At 41.3% G+C, this 26532-nt stretch overlaps 1 protein-coding gene across 1 annotated transcript in view; it reads right to left on the bottom strand.

Moving 5' to 3' along the window:
• Positions 1-25303, bottom strand: part of NCEH1 (neutral cholesterol ester hydrolase 1) — a 58933-nt gene extending 33630 nt beyond the window's left edge. The window contains exon 1 of the mRNA XM_042956075.1: positions 24950-25303. Coding sequence (XP_042812009.1) covers positions 24950-25087 — 138 coding nt within the window. The 5' untranslated portion in view covers positions 25088-25303. The remainder of the gene's footprint in view (positions 1-24949) is intronic.
• Positions 25304-26532: the final 1229 nt, after the last annotated feature.

The raw sequence follows: 26532 nt of genomic DNA, 5'->3' as shown, positions 1-26532 counted from the left end.
GGCTGCGCACCGAGGAACGGCTGCGGAGAGGGCGTGAGGTCTGCGGAGAGGGCATGAGGTCGCCTGAAAGCCGCGGGGACAGGGGGCAGGGGAGGCGTCTACTTCCTACCAGCCTGGCTGACTCACAGCCACAGCAGCCGGCCGGGTTTGGTGCAGGCGCTGAGTCACTGGCCCACCCCTCCCAGTTCCCGCGTCTCGTCCGCCGGCCCCTCGCCCCACCCCCACCGGCTGGGAGGCTAGTGCCCCCTTCACCTCTAACCCTCATCCTCCCACGTGGCGGACCCAGGGAGCAGGAACCTCCGGAGCCCCGCCAGGAGGCGGAGGTAATGAGGGAAGGAGGCGCGAGGAGGGGGGACTGACAGGGCAGTGGTCACTTGTCAGAGGAGCCCAGGCCCCGGCAGAAGAGTGCACCCAAGTCTAAAGTGCCTTTAGGGTGAGCCGGCCGCGCTCTGAAATGCCCAGTCCTTGCCCTCAAAGCTGCAGAAGCGGCGTGATCCGAAAGAGGCCAAAGTTAATAAGGAATTTCAGATTCTGGGAAAGAAGTCCAATGACCTCTCTAAGATCTTGTCAAAATCCATGAGCTCACCAAGGAGGGATACGCGTGGACCTTACAGGCTGAGGACCTGACAAGGTGGGAGCCGGAGGAGAAAGAGGAAGAAGATAAGGTGGAGTCTAATGACGAGGGTCTATCTCTGAAGTGTCAAATAATGACACTCTGAAGTGTCTCAAGATGCAGAGAAATAAGAGGGGACAGAAATGGAGAAGGAGAAAGAAAATGAAAGAAAAGAAACACTAAAATAGTTTAAAGTATTGTTGAACTTCAAAGTAACAATATAACAATGTGATATAAACAATAAATATGATAATAAAATAACAATGTGAACCTATTCATACATTCCTAAATCATGTTAAAGGTGAACAATCAGATCCTGGCCAGCCCCTTGGTTTGAAATTTGACTTTCATTTTGTTTGTTTTTGTTTTTTTTTTTTTAATTTTTTTTTTCTTAATGTTTTTATTTATTTTTGAGACAGAGAGAGACAGAACATGAGCAGGGAAGGGGCAGAGAGAGAGAGAGAGACACAGAATCGGAAACAGGCTCCAGGCTCTGAGCTGTCAGCACAGAGCCCTATGCGGGGCTCGAACTCACAGACTGTGAGATCATGACCTGAGCTGAAGTCGGACGCTCAACCGACTGAGCCACCCAGGCGCCCCTGTTTGTTTTTGTTTTTAAAGTTTATATGTTTATTTTGAGAGAGAGAGAGAGAGAGCATGAGAGGGGGAGGGAAAGAGAGAATTCCAAGCAGGCTCCACATTGTCAGCACAGAGCCCAACACAGGGCTCAATCTCACAGAGCAGGAGATCATGACCTGTGCTGAAATCAAGAGGTGAACACTCAACTGACTGAGCTGCCCAGGCGCCCCTTGATTTTCATTCTGAACACAATATATCCAAAAGTGTTAAAGAAGGAGTTAAACTTGAGATGATTTTTTTTCATGATCTCTCTAGGAGTATTGGAAATTAGGGTTTATAAAGGTTATCAAGTAGGTATGAAGTAAAGAATTTCATTTTGAAATGCTTTATCACACTACACATGGAATACCCAAGCCCAAACTGAGTAGGTTCTAAGTGCTTAATTTTTCAGCTCCTTTAGCCCTGAAATTTCCTAGTGCAGAAAAAGCATAACTCAAGAAAAATGCTCTTTTTTTTTTGTAATCCAGAGATCGTCAACTTTGCACTTCAGAAGAGAGAAGGCCTGTGTTGGTGATCAGGACACTACCGTTAATGAGGCCAGGAAAACCACCGATCCAAGAGTGTGCCCCCATCTCCAGCTCAGAAGTGGAAAAGGTTTGTTTGCATTAGTTGTGCCTTCATTATTTTCCTACGTAAATATAAAATGGTGCATGATCACATTATGCTTGAGGATAGACTGGCAGATAGCAGTTAAGGATTTTCAGGAAAAACATATTTAATTCAAAGCCCCTAGCTTTGGGAAACCTGGGTGGCTCAGTCAGTTAAGTGTCCAACTCTTGGTTTCAGCTCAGGGTCTCACAGTTTATGGGTTCAAGCCATCAGGCTCTGCGCTGACAGCAAGGGGCCTGCTTGGAGTTCTCTCTTGCTCTCTCTCTGCCCCTCCCCCACTTGCTTTCTCTCTCTCTCTCTCTCTCTCTCTCTCTCTCAAAATAAATAAACATTAAAAAAATTTAAGGGCGCCTGGGTGGCTCAGTCGGTTAAGCGTCTGACTTCGGCTCAGGTCATGATCTTGTGGTTTGTGAGTTTGAGCCCCGTGTCAGGCTCTGTGCTGACAGCTCAGAGCCTGGAGCCTGCTTTGGATTCTGTGTCTCGCTCTCTCTCTGTCCCTCCCCTGCTCACACTCTGTCTCTCTCTGTCTCAAAAATAAATAAAACATTAAAAAAATTTTTTAATATAAAAAAGTTTTTAATTTAAAAAAAATCAACAAAAGTTTAAAAAAATTAAAAAAGACTCTTAGTTTCTTTTGTGGGTTTGAATTGTATGCAACCAGCAATTTGCAAAGAAACATAAGTATAGGGGTTATTTACCACTGTGGTGTTAACAAGACTTTGTATTATCAAACATTTTCCTTCTTTCATGCAGTGTATTGGATAAATAAGGTGCCTAACATATTTTCTTTCTGGTAAAGCTGTGCTGAAAGTTACCATTTCATCATTCTTTCATAACTTAAAATAAATAGAATAATTAAATAAAAATGAATGAAGAAGTTAATATTTGTGCAGGCGACAGTTCTTTGTCTGAAGCTATGTATGCAACCACACAAATCATGAGGATGCATTTGTTCACTGCTTCATATCACTGCCTGGCACACAGTGCGTATACAACAAACACTTGTGGAATGAATGAGTGTCCAAAATCACACTTAGAAGTATGTATTTAATGCTTGAAATGCTTGAAAAAGTGCTCTCCATACGTTGGAAACTATTTACTGAGACATGCGTTACTGGGTCTCCTAAGATTACTAAAACTAGTTTTACCAAGAACATCAAATCTAGAAAATGTGAGAAGACTGCAAACAAAATCGGAAACGGAGCACCAAAGTGTGATTATTCAGGTACTCTATTAACCAGAACAAAACAAAACAAACAAACAAAAAACTATAAATCTGGGAAAGCCAATCAAATAAATCAACTTCTTAGGACAATTAATGATAACTCAATCTAGTTCGGATGTCTGGTGGGTTTCATTGGAAAGTTAAGCCATGTTAACATAAGAAGTCAACCAAATACTGTCTAGCCTATGTGCAATTCTGTAGAGAAATCCCAGTAGTTGGAACTCAGTTTCACAGAGGACCATTAAAGATCCATCCCCCAGGAGCTTGTAAAGCACCTCTCTTGACCTAATTCTCTCTAATCTGGGTCTCAGCTCTCATTTGTTCATACATCTTTCCTCACCAAATCCCTTTCTGAAGGACTCAATCCTTACTAACTTATACGGGATACAAATAAAAGTGCAATTTTAAAACCTAAAAGGGCCTACCTGTATACTCTCTCTTTTTGGAAAACTGAGGAAATGGATGCCCAGAGAGATGGGGAGACAAACCCCCAACCATCCAGGTCAGTGGATTACCAGCTACAAGTTTTTTCACTAGATCTCTATTGAAAAAAGTTCCATTTCACCTCAAAAATTTTCTGAGACACTAACTTTTCTGTCTTCCCCTTCATAGCGAAATCGTGTAAGTCTACTTACTTTTGTTCTTTTAATTCCACCCTCCCACTTTATTGTTCCATCTGCCTCCTGAATGGAGATCGGGAGTATCCACGTTTCAACAGCATCTTCCTAAATCCTCATGATCTGCAATCTTTTCAGCTGTGTCCATCGACCTGATCCTGAGCTGTCTTTGACATCTCTGGCTTTCTAGGGTTTTGCTGCCTTTTTACTTAGAATATTAGAATGTTGGGCTAACATTAGCTTTCCCCAAGCTGAGTTTTGTAAAACAGCAAGCAGCTTGAGGAGATAATTTGCACAGAGAACAAAGAATGAAGGGTTTGGTGATGCTGTGATTAAATAACCTGGGAAATGCAGCATATTAATTCTTCTCTCAGAGATTCACAAGGCACAACACTTGTTAAGACCCTGACAAGTCTCGGAAGTGAGAGAAATTTATTTAACTCTGCTTACTCTTTAACCACCTCACACCTATTAACATCCCTTAAAACTGGTTTGGGACCGCCTTACCTAGTCCAGTCCTATTTTATAAATCAAAACTTAAACTGAATTCGAATGATTTACAATCTCCTTCTATTCGGGGGCCAGAGCCAGGGCTCCAATCCAGATCCGAGTCCCAGGCAGGGACTACTTTCTAAGTATTATTTCTCCTCTACTGGCTCCAATTCTGTCTGCTCTTCAGCATAACTAGTACCCAACCATTTGCCCCGGGATAGACCATAAATGTCACGCAGTGTTCCTATGCTTGATCTTACTTTAGCTTGATCCTGCATTTAACCAGACCAGAGGACTGTGCTGGGTCCTCAGTTAACCGACTTCTACCTAACACTAAACCCTGTAGAACTGAAGTCTTAAACTCGTGTCTTCAGGGGCCAGAACAGCTAATGCAAATGAATAAAGTAAGTTGTACTCTGTCAGGGGAGTGGTAGGCTTGTGGCAAACTGGTGAAACAAGGCCCCAAATAAGGAAGAAGCTGTGCTGCCCCTAGATGATTGTGGAATATGGAAAGTCTGGCCTAGTGTTGCCAGATGATCTGACGTTTCAAGGGAAGTAGGAAGCCCAGATTGTTGTGTGAAAGATCTTGAATTTTAGGTGTTGGCAATGAATCTAAAAATACTTAATATATAATGTGGATCAAAGATAACATGTCTGCAGATCAGTCTGTGACTCTCAAGCTGCTGGACTAAAAGTCAGAACACGTTTTTTTCCACACAAATAAGATGCCTAATTGACAGTGTTCTTCCCCCACACCTGGATAGCGATAACTAAAACTGAGACATAAAATTAGAAATATTTGATTTTGGGATTTTGTTTCTTTTGCATTTTAAATTGCAATGATGCATAGAAGCAGTTTAGAGAACAATGATAATGGACCCGGGAATTATGGATAATCTGAGAGCAATGATAATGGATATGGCAATTATGGAGAATCTGAATGGGATTTATGGGCTCTCTAAGGACTGCAGAGGCTGATGCACTTGTTTCTTTTTAAAATTTATTTTCCCTTCAAAGCAAAAAATAAATAAATAAAATTTATTTTCCCTTCAAAGCAAAAAATAAATAAATAAAATTTATTTTCCCTTCAAAGCATAAAGATTTCCTTATCCTTGATTTGAGTATAGTATCCTTGTCAGAAGTAATTAAGGTATCACTGCTTGGGGATTACAAAAGAAATAGGGGATAAAGATTCATTTTTGTGAGATAATAAACTGGGTTAAAGTTAGAAGACAAAAGGAAAATATGTTAAATAGACCATAAAATAATATGATATAGTGTAAGTATGAAAGAAAGTCCAAGCTGCCTAAGTACTGTCTCCTTCACTACCATCACCTCCAAGGATGCTGGGAGGTGGGCTATTTGTAACTGGGTGTTACAATGATAGGTGCCCGGTACTATGCTAAGGGTCACCGGTCCTTCTCCTTGAGGCTGACAGATGTGTTAAATGCTGGGAGGTACTCTGGATGTGCAGTGCCCTACAACACAAGCAGGGGTGGAGGTTGGCAATCCTCACAAACTGAAAACCAAAGCAATTTCTAGAGCAAGTAAATGACTTCACCCTTGCAAAGAAGCAGGAAGTTCATATGTATGATCCAACGTGGCTACCACTGACTAACATATTTCTTTAAAACTGCTTCCAGAGACTTTCGCTCACTCCTTTATAGACTCTTAATAAACACAAGTCTTCTTTCCGAGGCTGAGTTAAAATACATTTATGTACTGTACTGAAAAAAAGATCCACATGTAAGCTCTACTTACGCAGTTCAAACCTGCGTTGCTCAATGATCCACTGGACAACTGTCCGTGCTGGGAAGGTCACAGCACAACTGGCATTCTCTTACACTGCTATTAATCACGTACAGGAAAATAACTTGGAAATGGGAAATAAGGCCTGTAAAATATTTACACCCTTTGATATGGTAGTTCCAACTGGGGGCAATCACTCAAGGAAAAACCCTAAAAACAAAAAGATTATGTATTCAAATATGTTCACAGTAACATTATTTACAATAGCAAGTAACTAAATAGTCTAAATATCTGGTAACAGGGGAACAGTTAGGTTAAAACTGGCACCTGCTCTCTGATACATCCATTCCAAAGGGAAGGGAATATTATGCAGCGATAATGCGACAAACCCTTCTGGTAAATGATAAGTAAAATAAGTTGTGCATAAAACTGTATATACAGTGTGATAGCATCCAACAAAAGTAAGCCAACATATACACAAAAGGAGAGACTGAGAGGAAATATAACAAAAAGCGAGTGGTGGCTGTGTTAAGGTGAGACTGTAGTCAAGTTTTTCTATGTTCTGCGTTTTCCATAGCATGATTCTACACCTCTTATGGTATATAAAAAATAATTCAGTCCTGTAATTTGTTCAAGGAATTATGCTTCTATGGGAAAAAATTTTTAAAGCAGCTGTAACAGCTAGGGATTATATAGCTTAAAGAACATTCTCCATCTCCTGATAATCCACCTACTGTACAAACATACCTTTTATCTACTCCTATTACTACATACTACTTCCCTGGACACACTTTCGCATGTACAACCTATCTCGCCCATATACTATATATACCGTCCTCAAAGTTACAGAAAGCTAACCTGTAGGGTTCCATCTGCTATTGGAATTTCTCCCTCTTCCTCTCACAATCAAACTCCTGTTCATCCTTCAGTATCCATCTCAACTGCCGTCTCCTCTATGGCACCCTGCCCTACTCACTCCTCAGACACTCTTCCCTTTGAGCTCTCCAATTCTTAGTTCAAGCTTCTACTTTTAATACCTGTGGAAATGGATAGTGATAATATGACATCTACCTCCTTCCCTTTTGTTCCCCTAGGACTGGTATACTGTCTGGTACAACACTAGTGCCTAATATAATTGTGAACAGATTAACATAGTGTAGATTATATTTCTCTTCATTGTTGCTTTTAAGTTCATGCTTTTTTTTTTTATTTTATTTTTTTAACGTTTATTTATTTTTGAGACAGAGAGAGAGCACGAACAGGGGAGGGGCAGAGAGAGAGGGAGACACAGAATCCAAAGCAGGCTCCAGGATCTGAGCTGTCAGCACAGAGCCCAACGCGGGGCTCGAACTCACGGACCGTGAGATCATGACCTGAGCCGAAGTCAGACGCTTAACCGACTGAGCCACCCAGGCACCCCAAGTTCATGCTTTCTGAAAAGAGCAGGCAGCTAACCTGCCCCCTATCATTTTTCTACTTGGGCTCTTCATGGAGAGGAACAGGAATCTGGGAGAAAAGCAAGCACATTTTGGTGCTGATCCTACTGACGATGCCTTATTTGAGAAGTGGGGTATATGGGGAAAACTTCCTGTCAGGACATCTTTACCACACCTCTTTACAGTAAAAGCTATCATGGATTTGCTCAACAAATATGTGTTTACTTCGTGCCAGGTACTTTTACGAGTTGGGTGCATGGTGATGAAACCCACAGACATGCTCCCTCCCCTCACAGAGCTTCCAGCTGGCCAGGAAGACACAATTACTTAGGAAGACAAATTACTTAGGAGTAATTAAACAGGGTGCTTGGGTGGTTCAGTTGGTTAAGCATCTGCCTTCAGCTCAGGTCATGATCTCATTGTCTGTGAGTTTGAGACTCATACCGAGCTGCATGCTGGCAGTGAGAAGCTTGCTTAGGATTCTTGCTCTCTCCTCTCTCTCTGACCCTCTTCTGCTCATGCTTTCTCTCTCTCTCTCTCTCTCTCTCTCTCTCTCTCTCTCAAAATAAATAAACTTAAAAATTTTTAAAAAGTAATTAAACAGACAATTCCCATCCATCGACAAATGAATGTATGTGGTACATATACATACAATGGACTATTACTCAGCAATCAAAAAGAATGAAATCTTGGGGCACCTGGGTGGCTCAGTACGTTGAGTGTCTGACTACAGCTCAGGTCATGATCTCATGGTTTGTGGGTTCAAGCTCCAGCATCAGCCTCCGTGCTGACAGCTCAGAGCCTGGAGCCTGCTTCGGATTCTGTGTCTCATTCTCTCTCTGCCCCTCTCCCACTTGTGCTCTGTCTCTCAAAAATAAATACATGTAAAAAAAATTTTTTAGGGGGCTCCTGGGTAGCTCAGTCGGTTAAGCGTCCAACTTCGGCTCAGGTCATGACCTCACAGTTCAGGAGTTCGAGCCCTACATCAGGCTCTGTGCTGACCGCTCGGAGCCTGGAGCCTGCTTCGGATTCTGTGTCTCCTTCTCTCTCTGCCCCTCCCCAACTTGTGCTCTGTCTCTCTATGTCTCTCAAAAAAATAAATGTAAAAAAAGAATGAAATAAAAAAAAAAAAAAGAATGAAATCTTGCCATTTGCAACTATGTGGATGAAACTGGAGGGTATTATGCTAAGTGAAATTAGTCAGAGAAAGACAAATATCATATGACTTCACTCATATGAGGACTTTAAGATACAAAACAGATGAACATAAGGGAAGCGAAGCAAAAATAATATAAAAACGGGAGGGGGACAAAACATAAAAGCCTCTTAAATATGGAGAACAAACAGAGTTGCTGGAGGGGTTGTGGGAGGGGGGATGGGCTAAATGGGTAAGGGGCACTAAGGAATCTACTCCTGAAATTATTGTTGCACTATATGCTAATTTGGATGTAAATTTTTAAAAATAAATAAATACATAAATAAATAAAAGACAATTCCCAATAGCCTATGTTCTGCGGAGGGAAAGAACAGGGTGGAGCAGGACAGGGAAAATAGGGAAGAGACAGCAACTAGACTGGGTGGTTCAAGCAAGAGGTCCCTAAGCGTAGACCCACCCCCTTTGATGTGCGTGCAAGAAGCTTTTGTCTCAGGTAAGGCACCATAGCTGTCAACAACTGCAGTGTTTTAAACTTTAAACAAAGAAGGACTTTTCTGAAGCAGTGCACTGGGGACACAACAAGGAAGACTGACTTAAAGAAGTTTTTGTTTAAGATGGAAAAACAAAAAACTACTAAATCCACATAACAGTAACAAACAATTTTTCAATCAAATTATATATTTGGCTGCCCAAATTTAAAAGCCATTCTACAGGTTTGTCACAGAGAATATTTTTAGTAAGTAGTTTAAAGCTTTTCTCACTAAGCCATACTTATTCTTGAAAACTCACACTTTTGTTATATGTTTTCATAATTCTATTAGCTGACCTGGAGTTAGCATAATTAAAACAGTGGAATATATCTTAACACAAGACTGAGCCTAGTTCTACATAAATTACATAAATATTAAATTAAATAGTTCTACATAAATTATAGAAGTTACATAAATATCTCCTTCAAACTTCTTATATATACCTTACAGAGACTCCATAGAAGGAACACCCTGTAGGTGCCATGCTATCTCACCTCAGAACTGTGCACCTGCTCTTTCCCTGCAATGCCCTTACTTCCCCCTGTCTGGTGTTGTTCTTCATATGCTTGCTTTCAGACTCAAAAGTGGGTGGCAGAGGGAATGGCATAAAGACATTTAACCACTGACAACACCCAAATGAAAGTCCAACTTTTGAAGCAGTTAACGTTCTAGGATTTGCCCCCAAATATGCTTTTATGGAGTAGGGAAATCTTGTTGTTTTTAGAGTAACTGAAAATCACAGCCACTCAGCTTCCTTCTGTAGACATGACCAATAACAATGTTTCTGTTTTCATCCAAAATGTCTTCATTTAATTTGCAGAATTATGCCAATTTGGATTTGCTAGGTGAGGAAATGGAACTATCAAGTTATTGGTTTGGATCAGTAAGAGCTTCTAAGGTAAGCTAGCTAGCAGTAAGAGCTGCTAACTAAGGCTCAAATACAGCATATGGTGTGTCCTATAAAATACTGGCCCACTGTTCTTGACAAAAGTATAGTATGTGCATTTACATGGTATACTGTTAACCACAGAATTAATAGGCTTCAATCTACAAGGAGAAAGTTGAATATTCATCTGATGTGAACCTCATTGTGAAGCAGATAGAAAAAGCTACTTTGTTCACTCATACAAGGACTTTAAGACACACAACAGATGAACACAAGGGAAGGGAAGCAAAAATATAAAAACAGGGAGGGGGAAAAAACATAAGAGACTCTTAAATATGGAGAACAAACAGAGGGTTACTGGAGGGGTTGTGGGAGGCGGGATGGGCTAAATGGGTAAGGGGCATTAAGGAATCTACTCCTGAAATCATTGTTGCACTATATGTTAACTAACTTGGGTGTAAATTAAAAATATATATGAAATAATAAAAATTAAAAAAAAAAAAAAGAAAAAGCTACTTAGCCTATAAAGTCCAAATTTTAAGATATGTTTCCACATAGATAAATTAACCAACATAAATTTAAAATTAGTTATTTGGGGAAATTAACCATTTTACTTTTTCCCCCCTTTTAAAGTATTTTTTAATACAGGGCGCCTGGATGGCTCAGTCGGTTAAGCATCCAACTTTGGCTCAGGTCATGATCTCACAGTTCACAAGTTCAAGCTTTGCGTCGGGCTCTGTACTGACAGCTCAGAGCCTAGAGCCTGCTTAGGGTTCTGAGCCTCCCTCTCTCTCTCTCTGCCCCTCCCCTATTCACTGTCTCTCTCAAAAAAATAAACATTAAAAAATTAAAAATTTTTTAAATACACATTTTAAAATGTACTAAATGGGGCACCTGCACGCAGTCAGTTGGGTGTCTGACTTTGGCTCAGGTCATGATCATGCGGTTCGTGAGTCTGAGCCCTGTGTCAGGCTCTGTGCTGACAGCTCAGGGACTGGAGACTGCTTCTGACTCTGTCTCCCTCTCTCTCTGCCCCTCCCCTGCTGGTGCTCAGTCTCTGTCTCTCAAAAATAAATAAGCATTAATTAAAAACAAAAAAAGAAAATTAGTTTAAAAATAAAAAAATATACTATATATAAATATGTATACATATACAAATATACAGTATATTTTATTACATTTAAATGTGTATATATAATATATAATATACAAATATATGTTATATAATATAATGTAATAAATATATATTATATATTTATATATAATATATAAATACATATAAGTGTATATATAATATACTATATATAATAAAATATACTATATATAGGTATGTGTGTATATATACACACATATACATATATATACATATATATATGCACATATGCATATATATGCATATGTGCATATATATATGTATAGAGAGAGAGAGATTTAGTACCTCAGTAATATCCATCAGTAACCTCCATCTCAGGTTTTAATCACAAGCTGTAAAATTTATTTTGGCTACTTCCTGTCAGAAATGATAGCTCAATACGATGAGCATCACCAATCAAAACATTAGTTTTGGCAGATATCCTTGAAATCATTCTAAAAAACAGGCTACAGGTTGAGACCCTGAAATGTAAACTCCACAGTTGCTTGCGAGTAGATTTTGTGGCTGATACTGAAGAGTCCACCAGGATGCAGGGTTGATGAACTCCATTCCATCCTCACGTCCCTCCATCTCTTAGGGAAATTCAACACAGTTGACTACCCTCTCCTGGTACTGCTCTCTGCTGGTTTCTTTGACTCTACTTCCCCCCACCTCCCCCCCATCCTCCGTATTTCTCTTTGTTCCCTGACTGCTCTGTCCCCTTTGTTGGTACCACATCTTCTCAGATCTAAAACTACTCTCTTCTCATCCAACGTCGTTTCCTTAGAGGATTCCATGTCTTCACGGGATTTCAATCACCTTTGACATGCCAAAAAATTTCTCAATATTCACATTTTCTTTTATATGATTACTTGCCACATATTTTTGGCATGTGATTGTAGCACTAGGAAGGCCAAGTGCTGTTTTTTTGTGAATTGCTATAAGTGCCCAATATATGGTTGTTAATGAATGATAGAAGCCATTGTGAATTTCTTCTGTTACGGTGGTCAGCTGAAGATACCTGCCTTTAATAACTTCAGAAGTCAAAGTCATCTTTTCCATAGGTATAGGCCAGATCTCTAGGCCCAACAGATGGCAATCATTTAAGCAAATCCAAAGCCCTCTGTTGAGAAAAATATCAGCCCTACTTGCAAGTACTTCACCATTTCACAGCGTGGCAAGATGGTCCACCATTGGGACAGAATTCAAATAAAGGACTTTAATTTATACAACAAAATGTCATGTCACTAACTGTATCTTAGGTACCTGAAGTCTAAGGAACTCTTTCCAGGTGACATCATATTCTAAAATGAATTGATACCTTGACAAACTCCAGTGGAGATCTTTGATATAAGACAGTGGAGGCCTAAGAGACATTCAATTTCTTTGGCTTTTAGAGCACTAACTCTAAAGCCAGAGTCCCTGAATTAGAGGTTTGGCTCTGGGTGTGTGACTTGGGCAAGATATTTAACCCCTCTGTGCCTCAGTTGCTTCATTTACAATATAGGAATAATAGTACTTATCTTACAGGATTGTTATAAAGATTGAGTTATTATGTATGTAAAATGTAGGAGTTAGCTATGATGATGAGGATTCATAGATCTACTCAGGTAGAACACCAGCAAACTAAGGCCATGGACTCCAATACTTTAACCATAAGAAGTTTTTAGTTCTAGCTTTATACCAAGCACTGTGCCAAGAATTTTATATATGTAGTCACATCTAGTCCATATCAAGCTTTGAGGGAAGCACTATCATTATCCCACTTTTATAGATAAGAAAACTTTGAGTTCAAGTAACTTGCCCAACTAGTTTCAAAACTAGTTAGTGCTAATGCCAGGATTTAAATCCAATAGCCAAAGCCAACAGAAGTTCAAGTTAAAAAGAGCTATACCTGTATAGAGCCAGTCTGCTAGTAAGAACAGCAACAGATTGACAAGAATAACGGTAAAAACAAAAGAATACAAAACAGCATGTTACTGCTGGAGTATACTGCAGACAACTGTAGACAACTGTCAAAATCAGATCTGGACTACATAGATTTCTTATGTCAGGTACTGTTGCAAGTCCTTTACATATTAACTTATGTGTGATAATGATGATAAACAATAAAACTTTATACATATAACCTCAGGCAATCTTAACATCATTATGGGTTAAGTATCATGACCATTTACATGATCAAGAAACAAACTCCTAGGTTAAATATGTTAAATAGGTCACACAGCCAGTAGAGCTCAGAGTCTGGATTTGAACACAGATCTCCCTGATTCTCAAATCACTTAAGCACTTAAGCACTATGAAAAATTTCCCCCAAATTTGGTAAACACACCATCAGTATCATGAAGTTTTTTGTAAAGAAGGAAGGATCTATAGTTAAGTTTGGGACTCACTATATATTTTCTCATTAAGATTCAAAACACATGTTAGTATGGCAGGGATTCTGAAATGTCTTACAATTAAAAAAGAAATCCAAGTTAACTGTATTTAACTCATCATTCCCCAGTTTATTTAACCATGGAACTTCTTCAGGTTAAATCCTCCAGGACTAAATTTTATTCATTCGTTCATTCATTCTTTCTTTATCTATGATGTTATTCTTAAGCAATCTCTATACCCAACATTGGGCTTGAACTCACAACCTTGAGGTCAAGAGTCACACGCTCCTCTGACTGAGCCAGCCAGCATCCCCATTGTAAATGCATAATACATAAAATCCTCCAGGACTAAAATTTGTAAATACATGATACATCCCTGTGTGATGCTTTCATAATGTGGATCATACAACTAATACAAAACATTTCAGAGTGCAGGGGATTGAAGAGGAGAAGACTGAACAATCATAATAGGAAGTTGTGGAATACAGTTGAAAGGGCTATGGAGCCTCCCCAGACCTGTTCACAGCCAGCCTCCCCCATCAGTTATTTAACTGTGCTATTGGTTGTATTTATAATTCAGTAAATAGATCCATTATTTTTTAAAATATTTATTTATTTATTTATTTATTTATTTATTTATTTATTTATTTATTGTTAGAGGGGAGGAGGGACTGAGAGAAAGGGAGAGAGAGAATCCCAAGCAAGCTCAGCACTCTCAGCACAGAGCCTGACATGGGGCTCAAACCCATGAACCATGAGATCATGACTTGAGCCAAAATTAAGAGTTGGACGCTCAACCGACTGAGCCATCCAGGTGCCCCAAACAGATCCATTATTATACACATATCTGACAGTAATCTTTCCTATTAAAAGCAGATCATTTTCTACAAGCAGAATTGATTTGCCTTGCTAAGAAAGTCAAGGAAGCAGGGATTATTGCTACCGTGGACTTGCTCCTCACTAACAGGGAAGAACAATGCCATGAAATGAAAGGATCTGTAACCCTGGGACAGAGTGAGGCATTAGAACTGAGGCATAAACTAGGAATAAACTCAGTGAGGTGTTAGAACTGAGGCATAAACTAGGAATAATGAGATAAACATCCTGCATTTTAGAAAAGCAGACTTCAGAACAAAGCAAAGGTAATTTGAGTCCCAGGGCAGGGATGATATTATGGGACAGGCAGTGCAGAAGACGGTCAGTGAAATCAATTTTTCATGAAATATTTATCAATTATCCATTCAAGAGGAAAACGGAAAGGTAGAACGATACCAAATGAATGTGGGAATCCACCAGCGATCTTTTAAGGAGACGGCCTAAAGTGTTGTTAAAACAAGCAGATAAATTCATTACAAATTCAAAAACAAGCATAAATCTGCAAAAATAGCATGAGGAAGTTAGAAACCCAGAAAACAGTGAGGCTTGCAAAAAAAGAAAAAAAAATGTTGCAAAGGGCAACAAAAAACTGTTCTGGGGTAAGTTCAGGGTCACAGGCACATAAAAGCATTAAGTCTGCCCTTTCGGACAAATGATGTCACAGAAGACTGAAAGAAAGCAGAACCAAGAATTCCTGTTTTCTCTATAATGAATGATCTTTCAACCACAAACAAACGCTAAAACAGATAGGAAGGAAATTGTGTCTATGATAGCTGAGAAAGCCTAGAATATGGGGGGGGGGGGGGAGCTTGTACATAAAGAGACAGCAACCTAAGGAAAGAAACATACAGGGGCCACACACACACACACACACACACACACACACACACACAAATGCTAGCAGAGTGTAAAGGAATCTTAATCACCAAGAGAGATTAAGGCAGACTGGGGAAAAAGGTAAAGTTTCTAAAAGAGACAATTTCTGAGTAGGTGTTGAAAGATGAGTGGAATGTTAGCCAAAGTCTGCATGTGGGAGGGCATGAGAGGCAGAAGTAACAGGAAGAAAGTTGTCAGATACAAACATGCAGACTGTCATGGGAACAGGGAGACTGGATTCAGCAGTGTGGGACAGGCTGTGGCAGGCTCTATGTGCCCATTAAGGAACATAGTACTTTTATTCTGCGACTATTGCAGGGGACAGGAGGCCAGGGGTGAGGGAAGGGATGGGGGCGGGGGGTGGTGGTGGTGAGATCCACTGGAGGGTTAACAGTCAGATTTGAGCAGAACAGGGAGTCCAGGAATCATTCTACAACTTTGACTTGATTATGCTGAATGTTGACAAGCCAAATAAATGTAGACGGAGCATCTGTCCAGATTTGTCTGGGAATAATTCTGGTTTAAAACCGTTGTCCAAGCATGATTAATAGCAGCCTCTAGCACTCTCAAAAATGTCCTGGTTTTGACAATAAGTTATAGGATTACCTAGATATATGTAACTTGGAGACTATCTGTGTTTAATAGCAATAATAGTAAACTTGTATTTAAATAGCTACAAACTGTAGAGAGGAGAGTTTCCCAACAGGTGTGACACAAATGGATTACAGGTGGACCATGGGCCATGCAACATTGATATTTAAGTGTTTCATAGAAGTAAAAACGCAAAACCATTTTTCATAGCCATTCAAAATTTATCAGACTTCATATTCTGCTTGAGAATCATTTTTTAATTTCTTATATAAATCTTTTGAGTTCTAGCATTCAAGCCCATACAGACCGATTTCCTCCTTATTCCCCCCAGTCTCCTCTGGAATACTTCTACAAACATAATCAAGTCTAGGGCATGAGAACAAGATTGGGAGACACTACTGTAGATTAATTTAACTGTGGGAGTTCAAAAAAAGGTCAGGATACAGTCAACTAGCATCAAGTTATCACGAGCATTCCCACAGGTAGGCGTTGGTCACAGAGACAGAACCAGAGGCAAAAAGGAGAAATCCATCACAGAGGACTTTGTTTTCAGGTCAGCCTGGCTCAGCTATGAGAGTGTCAAAATAGGAGCCCAGGACATGTGATTCCAGTCTCTGTTGAACTAATCATGTGCTCTTGGGGATGTCACTGACCCTTTCTGAGCCTCAGTTTCCTCACTTGATAAGTGGAAGTAATTCATGCCAGCCAGTTATTTATTATAAAAATAAAATGAGGGGTGAGGCACCTGTGCTGGTTCAGTGGGTGGAACATGTGACTCTTGATCTTGGGGCTGTGAGTTCAAACCCCATACTGGGCATAGACCCCACTTTAGAAAAAAACAAAACAAAACTTAAATATAGATTTTGAGGGCAAAAATGAGATAGGTGGAACCTTTATAAAATCTAGACTGCTGGGGCACCTGGGTGGCTCGGCCAGTTAAGCACCCGACTTCAGCTCAGGTCATGATCTTGCGGATCGTGGGTTCAAGCCCCGTGTCGGGTTCTGTGCTGACAGCTCAGAGCCCAGAGCCTGCCTCAGATTCTCTGTCTCCATCTCTCTCTGCCCACCCGCACCCCATTCTCTCGCTCTCAAAAATAAATCAACATTAAAAAAATTTAAAAATAAAAAAACCTAGACTGCTATATGAATGTAAAATAATGAAAAATTATGTTCGTCAGGATCTCATTTCTCTTAGGGCTGGCTTCCTCTTTCTATGTTGTCACTGGTTTCCCCTTCAGGTGTCCCCAGAAGGATCACACAATCTTACTCTCACCCTATGCACACCCTTTCCCACTAGTTCCACTACCACCCATTCACCAACCGCTCCCAAATGTGTATCTCCAGCCCAGCTCTCTCTCCCTCCTGGGCTCTGGTCTTGTTGCTGTAAGATATTCGTGAAAAGCTGTCCTTGGACTAGTCCCATGGACACCTCAAAACAAGGTCCAACATCTATTACCTTCACTTTCAGATCTGCTCCTTCCCCTAGATCAGGATCATCACCACCATTCACCCAAGTTCTCTAGAGTCTGTGCCAGGAGCTACCTTTGGCTCCTTTCTCTCCTTTACCCCATATAATCCCTTCATCAGCAAATCTGGTTCAGCTGCACTGCCAGCCAGCCTGGCTTTATTAGTTCATGCTCCCACCTCTCACCTGGATTACTTTCTAAGTGGACTGTCTCCTTCGCCTGCTTTCTTAAACTCCAGTGTCTCTACACTGCTACTGAGAAAAGACTGTTCTAGAACACGGGCTTGATTATGGGGTTTCCCTGTGAAAAACCTTTCAGTGACTGCTTGCTTGGCCCACAGAGCCCTTCATTATCTGGCCTGTGCTTCCTTCCAGCCTTACCACTCTGAGGTCTAAGCAACTTTTAGTTCCTTGGCTCTATCATCCTCTTCCACCGGAATGTCCCTTCTGACTGGAATGCCCCTTCTTTCTCCCTCCTGTTCTCCTACCCCACCTCCTTCACTAAGGTCCTGTAGAAAGGCAAGCTCGTACAATGGTTAAACTCTAGAGTTCAGAGTGAGACAGGCAGGAGTTGAATCGTGATTCTACCTCTCATAAATTGTGTCAGCTTGAGCAATTTACTTTTCTTTGCATTTCAGTTTCCTCCTTTGTAAGATAAGGAAAATAAGAACACCCACCTCAAAGAATCCTAGCATGGACTAAAGGAATTGCATGCCAAGCACATAGCACAGTATCTGGCACAGGGTGAATGCTCACTATATGCTTAATAGAGGTTACTGTATATTTTTACTGTAAACACTTAACCTTGATGACTCAGATTAGATGCCTGTGTGAAAGGGTAACAATCCTCAATGCCCGATGACCGGGTGCATATTACAGGTCCTTTCTAAGGCTCTTACAGCAACCCATAAAGCCTCTGTCAGAACTCTGTCATTCAAGTGCTACTCTGTAACTGTCCATAGGCTTATCTCCCCTTCACCCCACTGGAAACTCCTCAAGATCAGGCATGTGTCTTTCATTTTTGTTTTGCCAGTTGGTGTTTGCTCAATTTTTCTTATATGAGTGATGACTTCCAAATGGTAGTATTTTAAGTTTACTTTGGAATACTGAAAGGTAGATTGTGAAAATTTCATAATATGACACAAATTAGTTAGAATATAGCTGGGTTTGCCACTTGGAAATTCAATTACATTTCTTAATTCTTTATAAACATAAAATGGAGAAAATAAGTAATACACATTTCCCACATCGGTTCATTTGGCAATAATATATACTCATTATTTTAAAAGATGTAATTGTGTATTAACAGACTGGTTAAGGGGAGCCTGGGTGGCTCAGTTAGTTGAGTGTCTGACTTTGGTTCATGTTGTAAATCCCAAGGTTCAGGAGTTTGAGCCCCAGATCAGGCTCCCTGCTGTTAGCGCATGGAACCTGAACGCTCTCTCTTCGATCCTCTGTCCCCCTCTCTCTGCACCTCCCCTGCTCACGCACTCTCTCTCTCAAAAACAAACATTAAAAAAAAAAAAAAAAATACTGGTTAAGAACGGTTACTGCACTTCCACACCTCACAAAAATGTCTTTAGATCAAGCTCAAGCCACATGTTAGAAACAGAAGGTCCCACTAAAATACAATAACATTCCTGTGCTCAGGGCTATATTTGTAGGGTTCTCAGAAAAATAACAAGGAAAACTGTAAATTAGGCATTATCTAACAAACCTGGTAGCTGAGTCAATCTGACCTTAATGTTTGATTGCATCCATCAGAAGGTGTCGCCTATGTAGCCCGACTCAGATTGCTCACCTGTCAGGATTAATACCGATTAAATATTGCCCCTAGGGGCACCTGGGTGGCTCAGTAGGTTAAGCAGCCGACTTCGGCTCAGATAACGATCTCTCGGGCCGTGAGTTCCAGCCCCGCGTCGGGCTCTGTGCGGACAGCTCAGAGCCTGGAGCCTGTTTCGCATTCTGTGTCTCCCTCTCTCTGACCCTCCCCTGTTCATGCTCGGTCTCTCCCTGTCTCAAAAATAAATAAAATGTTAAAAATAAATAAATAAATATTGCCCCTAAAGCTATTTAGAGCCTTTCTGCTGCCATGTGTTTACAAAAATTCCATCAAGTCAACTAAAAACTATTGAGCTTGGTGAAATCTCTAATTTACATGGATAAATATGTATCACAACAAGTCTAGAAAATGGCAGACAAAACTTAAATATTTACTAATGTTCTCACATTAAATTTACCAGCCATTAGTAAAAGTCCCAGTTCATGAATGGTTATGAAAAAGGTTAACAAGTTGGAGTTCTTCACGGCATGACAGTGCAGCTGTCATTTAAACCACCCTCACACAGCCTGAAGGCACATGCATCATGCACAGAACATCCAGGAGGAGACATGTTGCATTTTGATGTTTGGGGGCATTTTACAAGATGAAAAACCTTGCTCAACTTGTTCGAAAGCACTGACATCCATAAGAAATAGGGGGAACATTCAGCAAACATGCCAATTTCAACAATCTTTTACATTATGTCATCAAAAAGATACACAGTAGAACTAGTAAGCTGGGAGATGATCAAGGTAAGCCAAGCCACGCCCCTGCTCTGAACTCCCTTAAGATTCCTTATTGCCTTTGGCCCCTCCTCTAAACAGCATATAACCCCTCCCTCCTATGAGCTTCTGGAACTGTGCCTCTTCAGTAATGCCTATCAGCTCTTACCTTTTTAATACCTGTATATTAACATGTCTTCTCCATTCTACCAGGCTGTAGGTTCTTTTAAGTCATTTTGGCATCTCCCTAACACTGCACATAGTGGTCTTTTGATCTGTGTCACATCTAATTGAGCATGAAGCATGGCACTGTGACAGCTGTGTCAGGGGATCCAGGACGCTTCTTGTCAAGAAATCTGATGTTCTTATAGAACAATTACTAAAATATTAATCACATTGGCATTGTGTACACATCAATTCCACTTTAGAAGTAGGAAATCTACTACAAAAATTTTTTTAAATCGTTTATTACTACATGTTCATTGTAGAAAAACTAGAATATACAGATATGAAAATTGAAGCTATAACCTTATGGCCTAGAAAAAAATTACATTTTAAATTAGATCCTTCTACTTTTTCTCTAAGTATAGATAGACAAATAGATATACATAACTATAGGTTTTGGGATATAAATATTTTAAGTGGGATAATGGCATATATGCGGTTTTGTTGCGTTTTCCAACTTAACATACAGTACAAATCTTCTGTAAGTCATTAAACATTATTTTATAACCTAAAGGTTTTGAATGTATAGTATCCCAAATTATGTGTACCATAATTACGTAATCTCTAATATTACTTGCTTTCATTCTTTTAAATAATGCTGCAGGGGCGCCTGGGTGGCTCAGTCGGTTAAGCCGCCGACTTCGGCTCAGGTCATGATCTCGCGGTCCGTGAGTTCAAGCCCCGCGTCGGGCTCTGTGCTGACAGCTCGGAGCCTGGAGCCTGTTTCAGATTCTGTGTCTCCCTCTCTCTGACCCTCCCCCGTTCATGCTCTGTCTCTGTCTCAAAAATAAATAAACGTTAAAAAAATTTTTTTTTTAAATAATGCTGCAAAAAAAAAGAAAAAGAAACCTAGGTTGCTGAATGTTCCCCCATATTTCTCATAAAACAGCAGTACTTTTTGACTAGTTGAGCAAGGTTCTTGACTCTGTAAAATGTTTCCATCTCCACAGCTATAGCCTTGCCTATATCACTGAGTACTTAAATTCATACTGGGGCACCCACCGGGTGGCTTAGTTGGTTGAACATCCAACTCTTGACCTCGGCTCAGGTCATAATCTCCCAGTTCATGAGCTTGAGCCCCAAGTCCAGCTGCGCTGACAGCATGGAGGCTGCTTGGGATTTGGTCTCTCTCCCTCTCTCTCTGTCAATCCCCCACGTACTCACGTGTGCGCAGACTTCCCCTCTCTTTGAATAAAGAAATAAAATATGAAAAATAAATTCATACTGAGGGATTGTTGGGTCAGAGAATAAACATGCTTCTACTGCTTTCAATGAATATTGCCAAACTCAGCAGTGTGAACTTCTCAGGATCTTCACCTGTGTTGGGATTACTATTTTAAAAAAAATCTTTCCTGGGGCGCCTGGGTGGCTCAGTCGGTTAAGCGTCCGACTTCAGCTCAGGTCACGATCTGGCCGTCTGCGAGTTTGAGCCCCGCGTCGGGCTCTGGGCTGATGGCTCAGAGCCTGGAGCTTGCTTCCGATTCTGTGTCTCCCTCTCTCTCTGCCCCTCCCCCGTTCATGCTGTGTCTCTCTCTGTCTCAAAAATAAATAAACGTTAAAAAAAAAAATTTTTTTTTTAAATAAAAATAAAAAAATCTTTCCTTGCACACCATTCTGAGATCAGCCTCCAGAACCTGCCCAACTCCCTACTTTTGTCCCTCTAGTCTCTGGCTGACCAATCTTCATCTACACCTCTCTCTCCTCTGCCTTTCCCAGACCTTTTTTGTGTGCTGTTCTGCTCACATCTTATGAAGGCTTTGCTATAACCCTGAAATTTGCCTAGCTAGTATTTTATCCCCTTTAGATTCTTACAGCCAAAGTGTCAACCAACTAATCTGATAAGCTAATCCATGCTAATGTAAAAGGGCCCATCCCCAGCAACATGTGTTCAGTTTAAGGAATACATATTGCCTACATCTGTAATGCATTTTATTTACCTTAAAGAGCATTGGTTCTCAAATTTTACTGCATATTGAAATCACCTGGGGAGCTTTTAAAACTGATGCCTGGAATTTACCTCCGAGTAAATCTGGTATAGGCATAGGATAGGACTTAAGCATTAGGATTTTTAAAAACAAATTTTAATGTTTATTTATTCTTGAGAGAGAGAGAGAGCGAGCGAGCACGACTGAGCAGGCAAGTGGTGGGGCCGGGGGAGGGTCAGAGAGAGAGGGAGACAGAATCTGAAGCAGGCTTCAAGCTGTCAGCCCAAAGCTCAACGCGGGGCGTGGGGCTCAAACTCACAAACCAGGAGATCATGACCTGAGCCGAAGTAGGAAGCTTAACTGACTGAGCCACCCAGGTGCCCCCAAGCATCAGGATTTTTAAAGCTCCCTAGGTGATGCTAATGCAGCATCTGTGTTTGAGAGGACTTTAGAGAAAGATCTCCAGTACCTTCTTCTTAGGTAATATTGGAGGACCCCCCAGGAAAAAAAGCACAATGAACATGATCTCAATAATCTGAATCACCTGCACAGGGTAAAGGAGGGAAAAATTGGCATGAAAGGGTGCAGTGTTTGCCAATGACACAGAATAAAAGCAGCATTCGTATTTCTTGATGCTGGGCACGAGCCTATGGTGTTAAGAAGTAGGCCAAGAGGCCAAGCTTCACTTCTGAAGTAGCTTCAGTTGCTTTTGTAATTGAGCAAGTCAGCTCTAACTAAAATTGTCTGGGTAACAAACTTCATGCCATGCAATCTAGTGGTAGCTCTCCACATTTCAATGAGATAAGTCATGTCCAGTTTACATTTGTTTTACCATTTGAACAAAGTTGGGCAATCCAACAGATCTTCATAATCCATAGTGGACCTTTGGAACAACTCTTAGAAGAATAACTACAAGGTCCAGGCATTTAAATGCATTACTAAACCTCACAGCAACCTTGTAAGGCAGATATTAACCCCATTTTACAGGGAAAACTGAGGACCAGTTAGTAAGGTTAGTAATGGCCTGGCCTCACTGCCAGCAAGTAGCCTGGCTGGAACGGGACTCAGGGAGGCAGGACTCAACCTGTCCTGCTCTTACTCACAATGTGTTAAGTCACATTGCCTTGTCCTCAGGATGATGTGGAGTGACATTGGTAAAATGCTTTATTGGGTAGAATGTGCTTCCGTGTGGTCTGAATGATCTTTCTAATATTTCATAATTTAGAAGAAAAGTGAGGAGAGCCACTTCTGTGCAAACTGACTCCCAAGCCACAGTGTCAGGTGAGGATACTTGGTTACCTCATTTATCTTGTGACCTGGCTTTACACTCATTATCACTCCCAAACACCAGCTGAGGGCACATTCTAGCTAGTGGACCATAGGGTCCAAAGGCCTTGCCCTTGATGGGTTGACAGCCTATAGTTAGGGAAGAAAGGCTTTTCTCCAAACCTGGCTTTTCCCAAATTACATATGATGAGGAAGACTTCTTTGGTGACCTGAAAACTAACAATCTCTGCAGGCAATATAGCCATTTTTCATGTTTTTCTTATTCTTACTAGTCATTATTCTTATTGTTGAAGGTCATTATAACCCATCCAGGGTAAATGCCATTGTACCCCAAAACCTTAAAAGGATATCACTCCCAAATTACAGAATTTCTGAAGGAAGAGAGGGGCCGTAGGGCTTGCTACAAGAAGATTGCCTTTCTTGAAACAAAGGCTAGAGAAGGGGATGGTCACTCTTTCACCATGTCAGTAAGCAGGAGGGAAGGAGGGGGTCTGTAACTTCATAGACCATCCCTAAGGGACAACAGGGGACTTTGGGATTGAAAACATGGCTGGATTTAAGAAAAACAAATCCCTAGTAGGAAGGTGCTACCATACCCTACTTAAGGGGCTTTTTGATAGGATAAAGCCTCAGAGACTCTGTGATCCTACACACGGAACAGACAGGGGAAAAGGAACATCATCCCTCTAGGAAATATCACGATTTTTTTTCTCTTTGTTTAGTCACTCCTGAAAAAAAAGGAGCTTACAAAAATAACCTGCGATTGAGGAGGGTTAGAATAATAAGGCCCAGCTTTGCGGATTGGAGTTCAGATTTCAGATTCTCTGCCACTAAAACGAATGCCTCTTACTATAGAATAAACTCCAGTTCTATTTTACTGTCTATGGGGAAGAGATGCATCCCCATGATACAAGAGACAGAAATGTCACCCACCAGGGTAAAAGCAGGAGTATCCTGGCTGGGGTAAAGATTGTCTCCTTGACAGCCAAGGACATAAAATAAATGCCGCAGGGCAGGCAGAAAAGTGCATCATGCTGCCGCCCCCTCCACCGCCTCTCCTCTAACCAGGCTGCCAGGCCTCCTGGCCTCCTCCGTGGGCTGAGCTGATAAGCCCCACGCATGAAACGGGAGATCCCTGCGGTTACTCAGGTGCTTAGACGAGCCCTGCCTGCAGTCCCCGGGAACGGAGAGCTCCACGGTCCGAGGATGTTGGGAGGCCGCCCGTGCCGGCTTCTGCTTTTAAGGTGGCTGCATTACCAAGAATCAGAGACTGCCCCCCCCCCCCCCAGCCTTCCTAAAACATTTAGCTCACTCTCTCCTGGCCCCTACGGAAGAATGAAAATGGGGGGAAGGGTGGCTTCTAAAAAATGCTGTAAGGTGGTTTTTTTGACGTTGCAAACCAAGAAGGAAGGGGGGCGCTTAGGACAGACGAAGGGTTAAACAGTTGTCAAATTCGATTCAAGAACTTCACCTTCTCGATCACCAACGCAGAAGAGAAGACACAGATCTAGCCCGCTGCTAGTAAGGAGGCAAATGCGACACCCTGAAAAAAAGCCCGACTGAACCACCTTAAAAATCGATCGCCTAAATGCGTTAGAAAAAAATATGCGTTCTCGTGGGACGCGGTCAGGAAATCTTGCTTCCCCCTCCAAATATTGCTTAAGAGGGAGAGAGAATCAGCGCTGGGCTGCATCTCACCACTTGCTGTGCGCTCCGGAAAGTCGCGTCCAGCAGCATCAGCTTCCAGGGATCGGACACGGAGCTGGGCAGGGGGATGTAGATGTAATAGGCGGCCAGCGCCACCAGGGCGGTGAGCAGGACACAGGACGACCTCATCCTCCCCCGGCTCGGCTTGCCGGCGGATGGACGAGGGAGGAAAGGTATATGCCACCCGGAGACCTCCAGCAAGTTTCTGCAAGGGTCAGCCGCTCATTCACCGTTTCTTATACGCCCAGCAGCCAATCAGAGGCGGCGTAGGGAGGAAGTCGGAGCGCTGACGTGCCCTGTCTTCGGTGTCCTTGCAAAGTGTTGCAGACGCTTCAGGTTTGAGAAAGCTCGGGGGCTGAGCTGGGCGAAGCACAGCGGACTCTGGAGGACACAGGTCTGTATTGCACGCCTGTGACTAAGGCCTCCCTCCAGAAGGATCCCAAACTGAAACCGGGAATAGTTTCAATGGGATGAGTCTCTGTGTGGGTGCAAAGTACGTGGGCCATTCTGACTCAAAATGGAGAGACTGAGAAAGGGAATAAAAATCCACTGTCTTCCCGAGCCAGACTTGCAATGGATACGTGGTGAAAAAGGATAATAAATTCCCGTAGCTCAATGACAAGCCAGTAGTATATCTAGCATCCAAGTCTTGATTTCCAAATCTCATTCTCCAGTGAAAAGAACCACGACTCTGCTGGCTCTTTGGAGAAAAGGGTGATTCCAAGGCTGGGGCAGGTAAAATAGAAGATGAATCTGTTGTGCTGGAAGATAAGGAAGTGCTCAAAAATTATGGAATTGGTCAAAAGGACACAAGCGACAGCCTGAAGGATCTCCCAATAGCTGGGTAATTTTAGCATCAAAAAAATAATTAATGGATTGTAAATAAATGAATAAAATCCAGGAGTCTGTACTAATATAAATGAATAAGTGGGGAAATGCCACCTGAAAAAATTCTTCCAGTGGGTCAATAGTAACAGAAAAAGCATTTGAATCCCGATTTCCAGTGTGGGAGAGGGTGGATATAGAATGGGGCAAAGAACTTCATCAGCAGAATTCAACTGGAAATCCAGAAGGAAACCCTTGGGAAGAACTGTTTAAGGAGCTGGTAAGAGCACAACTTTATCCAATCTTATTGAAACTTAAACATCCTTAAAACATCTGGTACATACAATTTTACACCTTAATATAGTCTTTTAAATTTAATCTGATCCAAAGAAGTAAAATAGTCATAAATTTGGGACTGATAATTAGGAGGAAATTGGTTTCTTGTTCAAAGTTGGAAGAAAACATTTATATAAGGGGAACACTTCAATAGTGTTTCAAGCATTCGAGTTTGAGATAAAGGTTTTGTATCTTTTTTTTTTTTTTTCTGTAGTTACTGGTTAAGCAAATAGCTCTAAACAGAAAGAGATATATATGTTTGTGGGTGAATGTATGTGTATAAGGTTAGAAGCCAAATCTTTATGGGTGATTAGAAATAATCCCAGAGATATGGACCGAACTGACTACTGAATTACTATAATTTACTTTCAGGTAATCTGCAAAATAATTCAAAGTTTTACCTCTTAGACTTT

This window comes from Panthera leo, chromosome C2 (assembly GCF_018350215.1).
Source record: "Panthera leo isolate Ple1 chromosome C2, P.leo_Ple1_pat1.1, whole genome shotgun sequence".
NCBI classification, from domain to species: domain Eukaryota; kingdom Metazoa; phylum Chordata; class Mammalia; order Carnivora; family Felidae; genus Panthera; species Panthera leo.
Note: the sequence above shows the minus strand (reverse complement) of the source record. Positions and strands in the feature narration are given on the sequence as shown.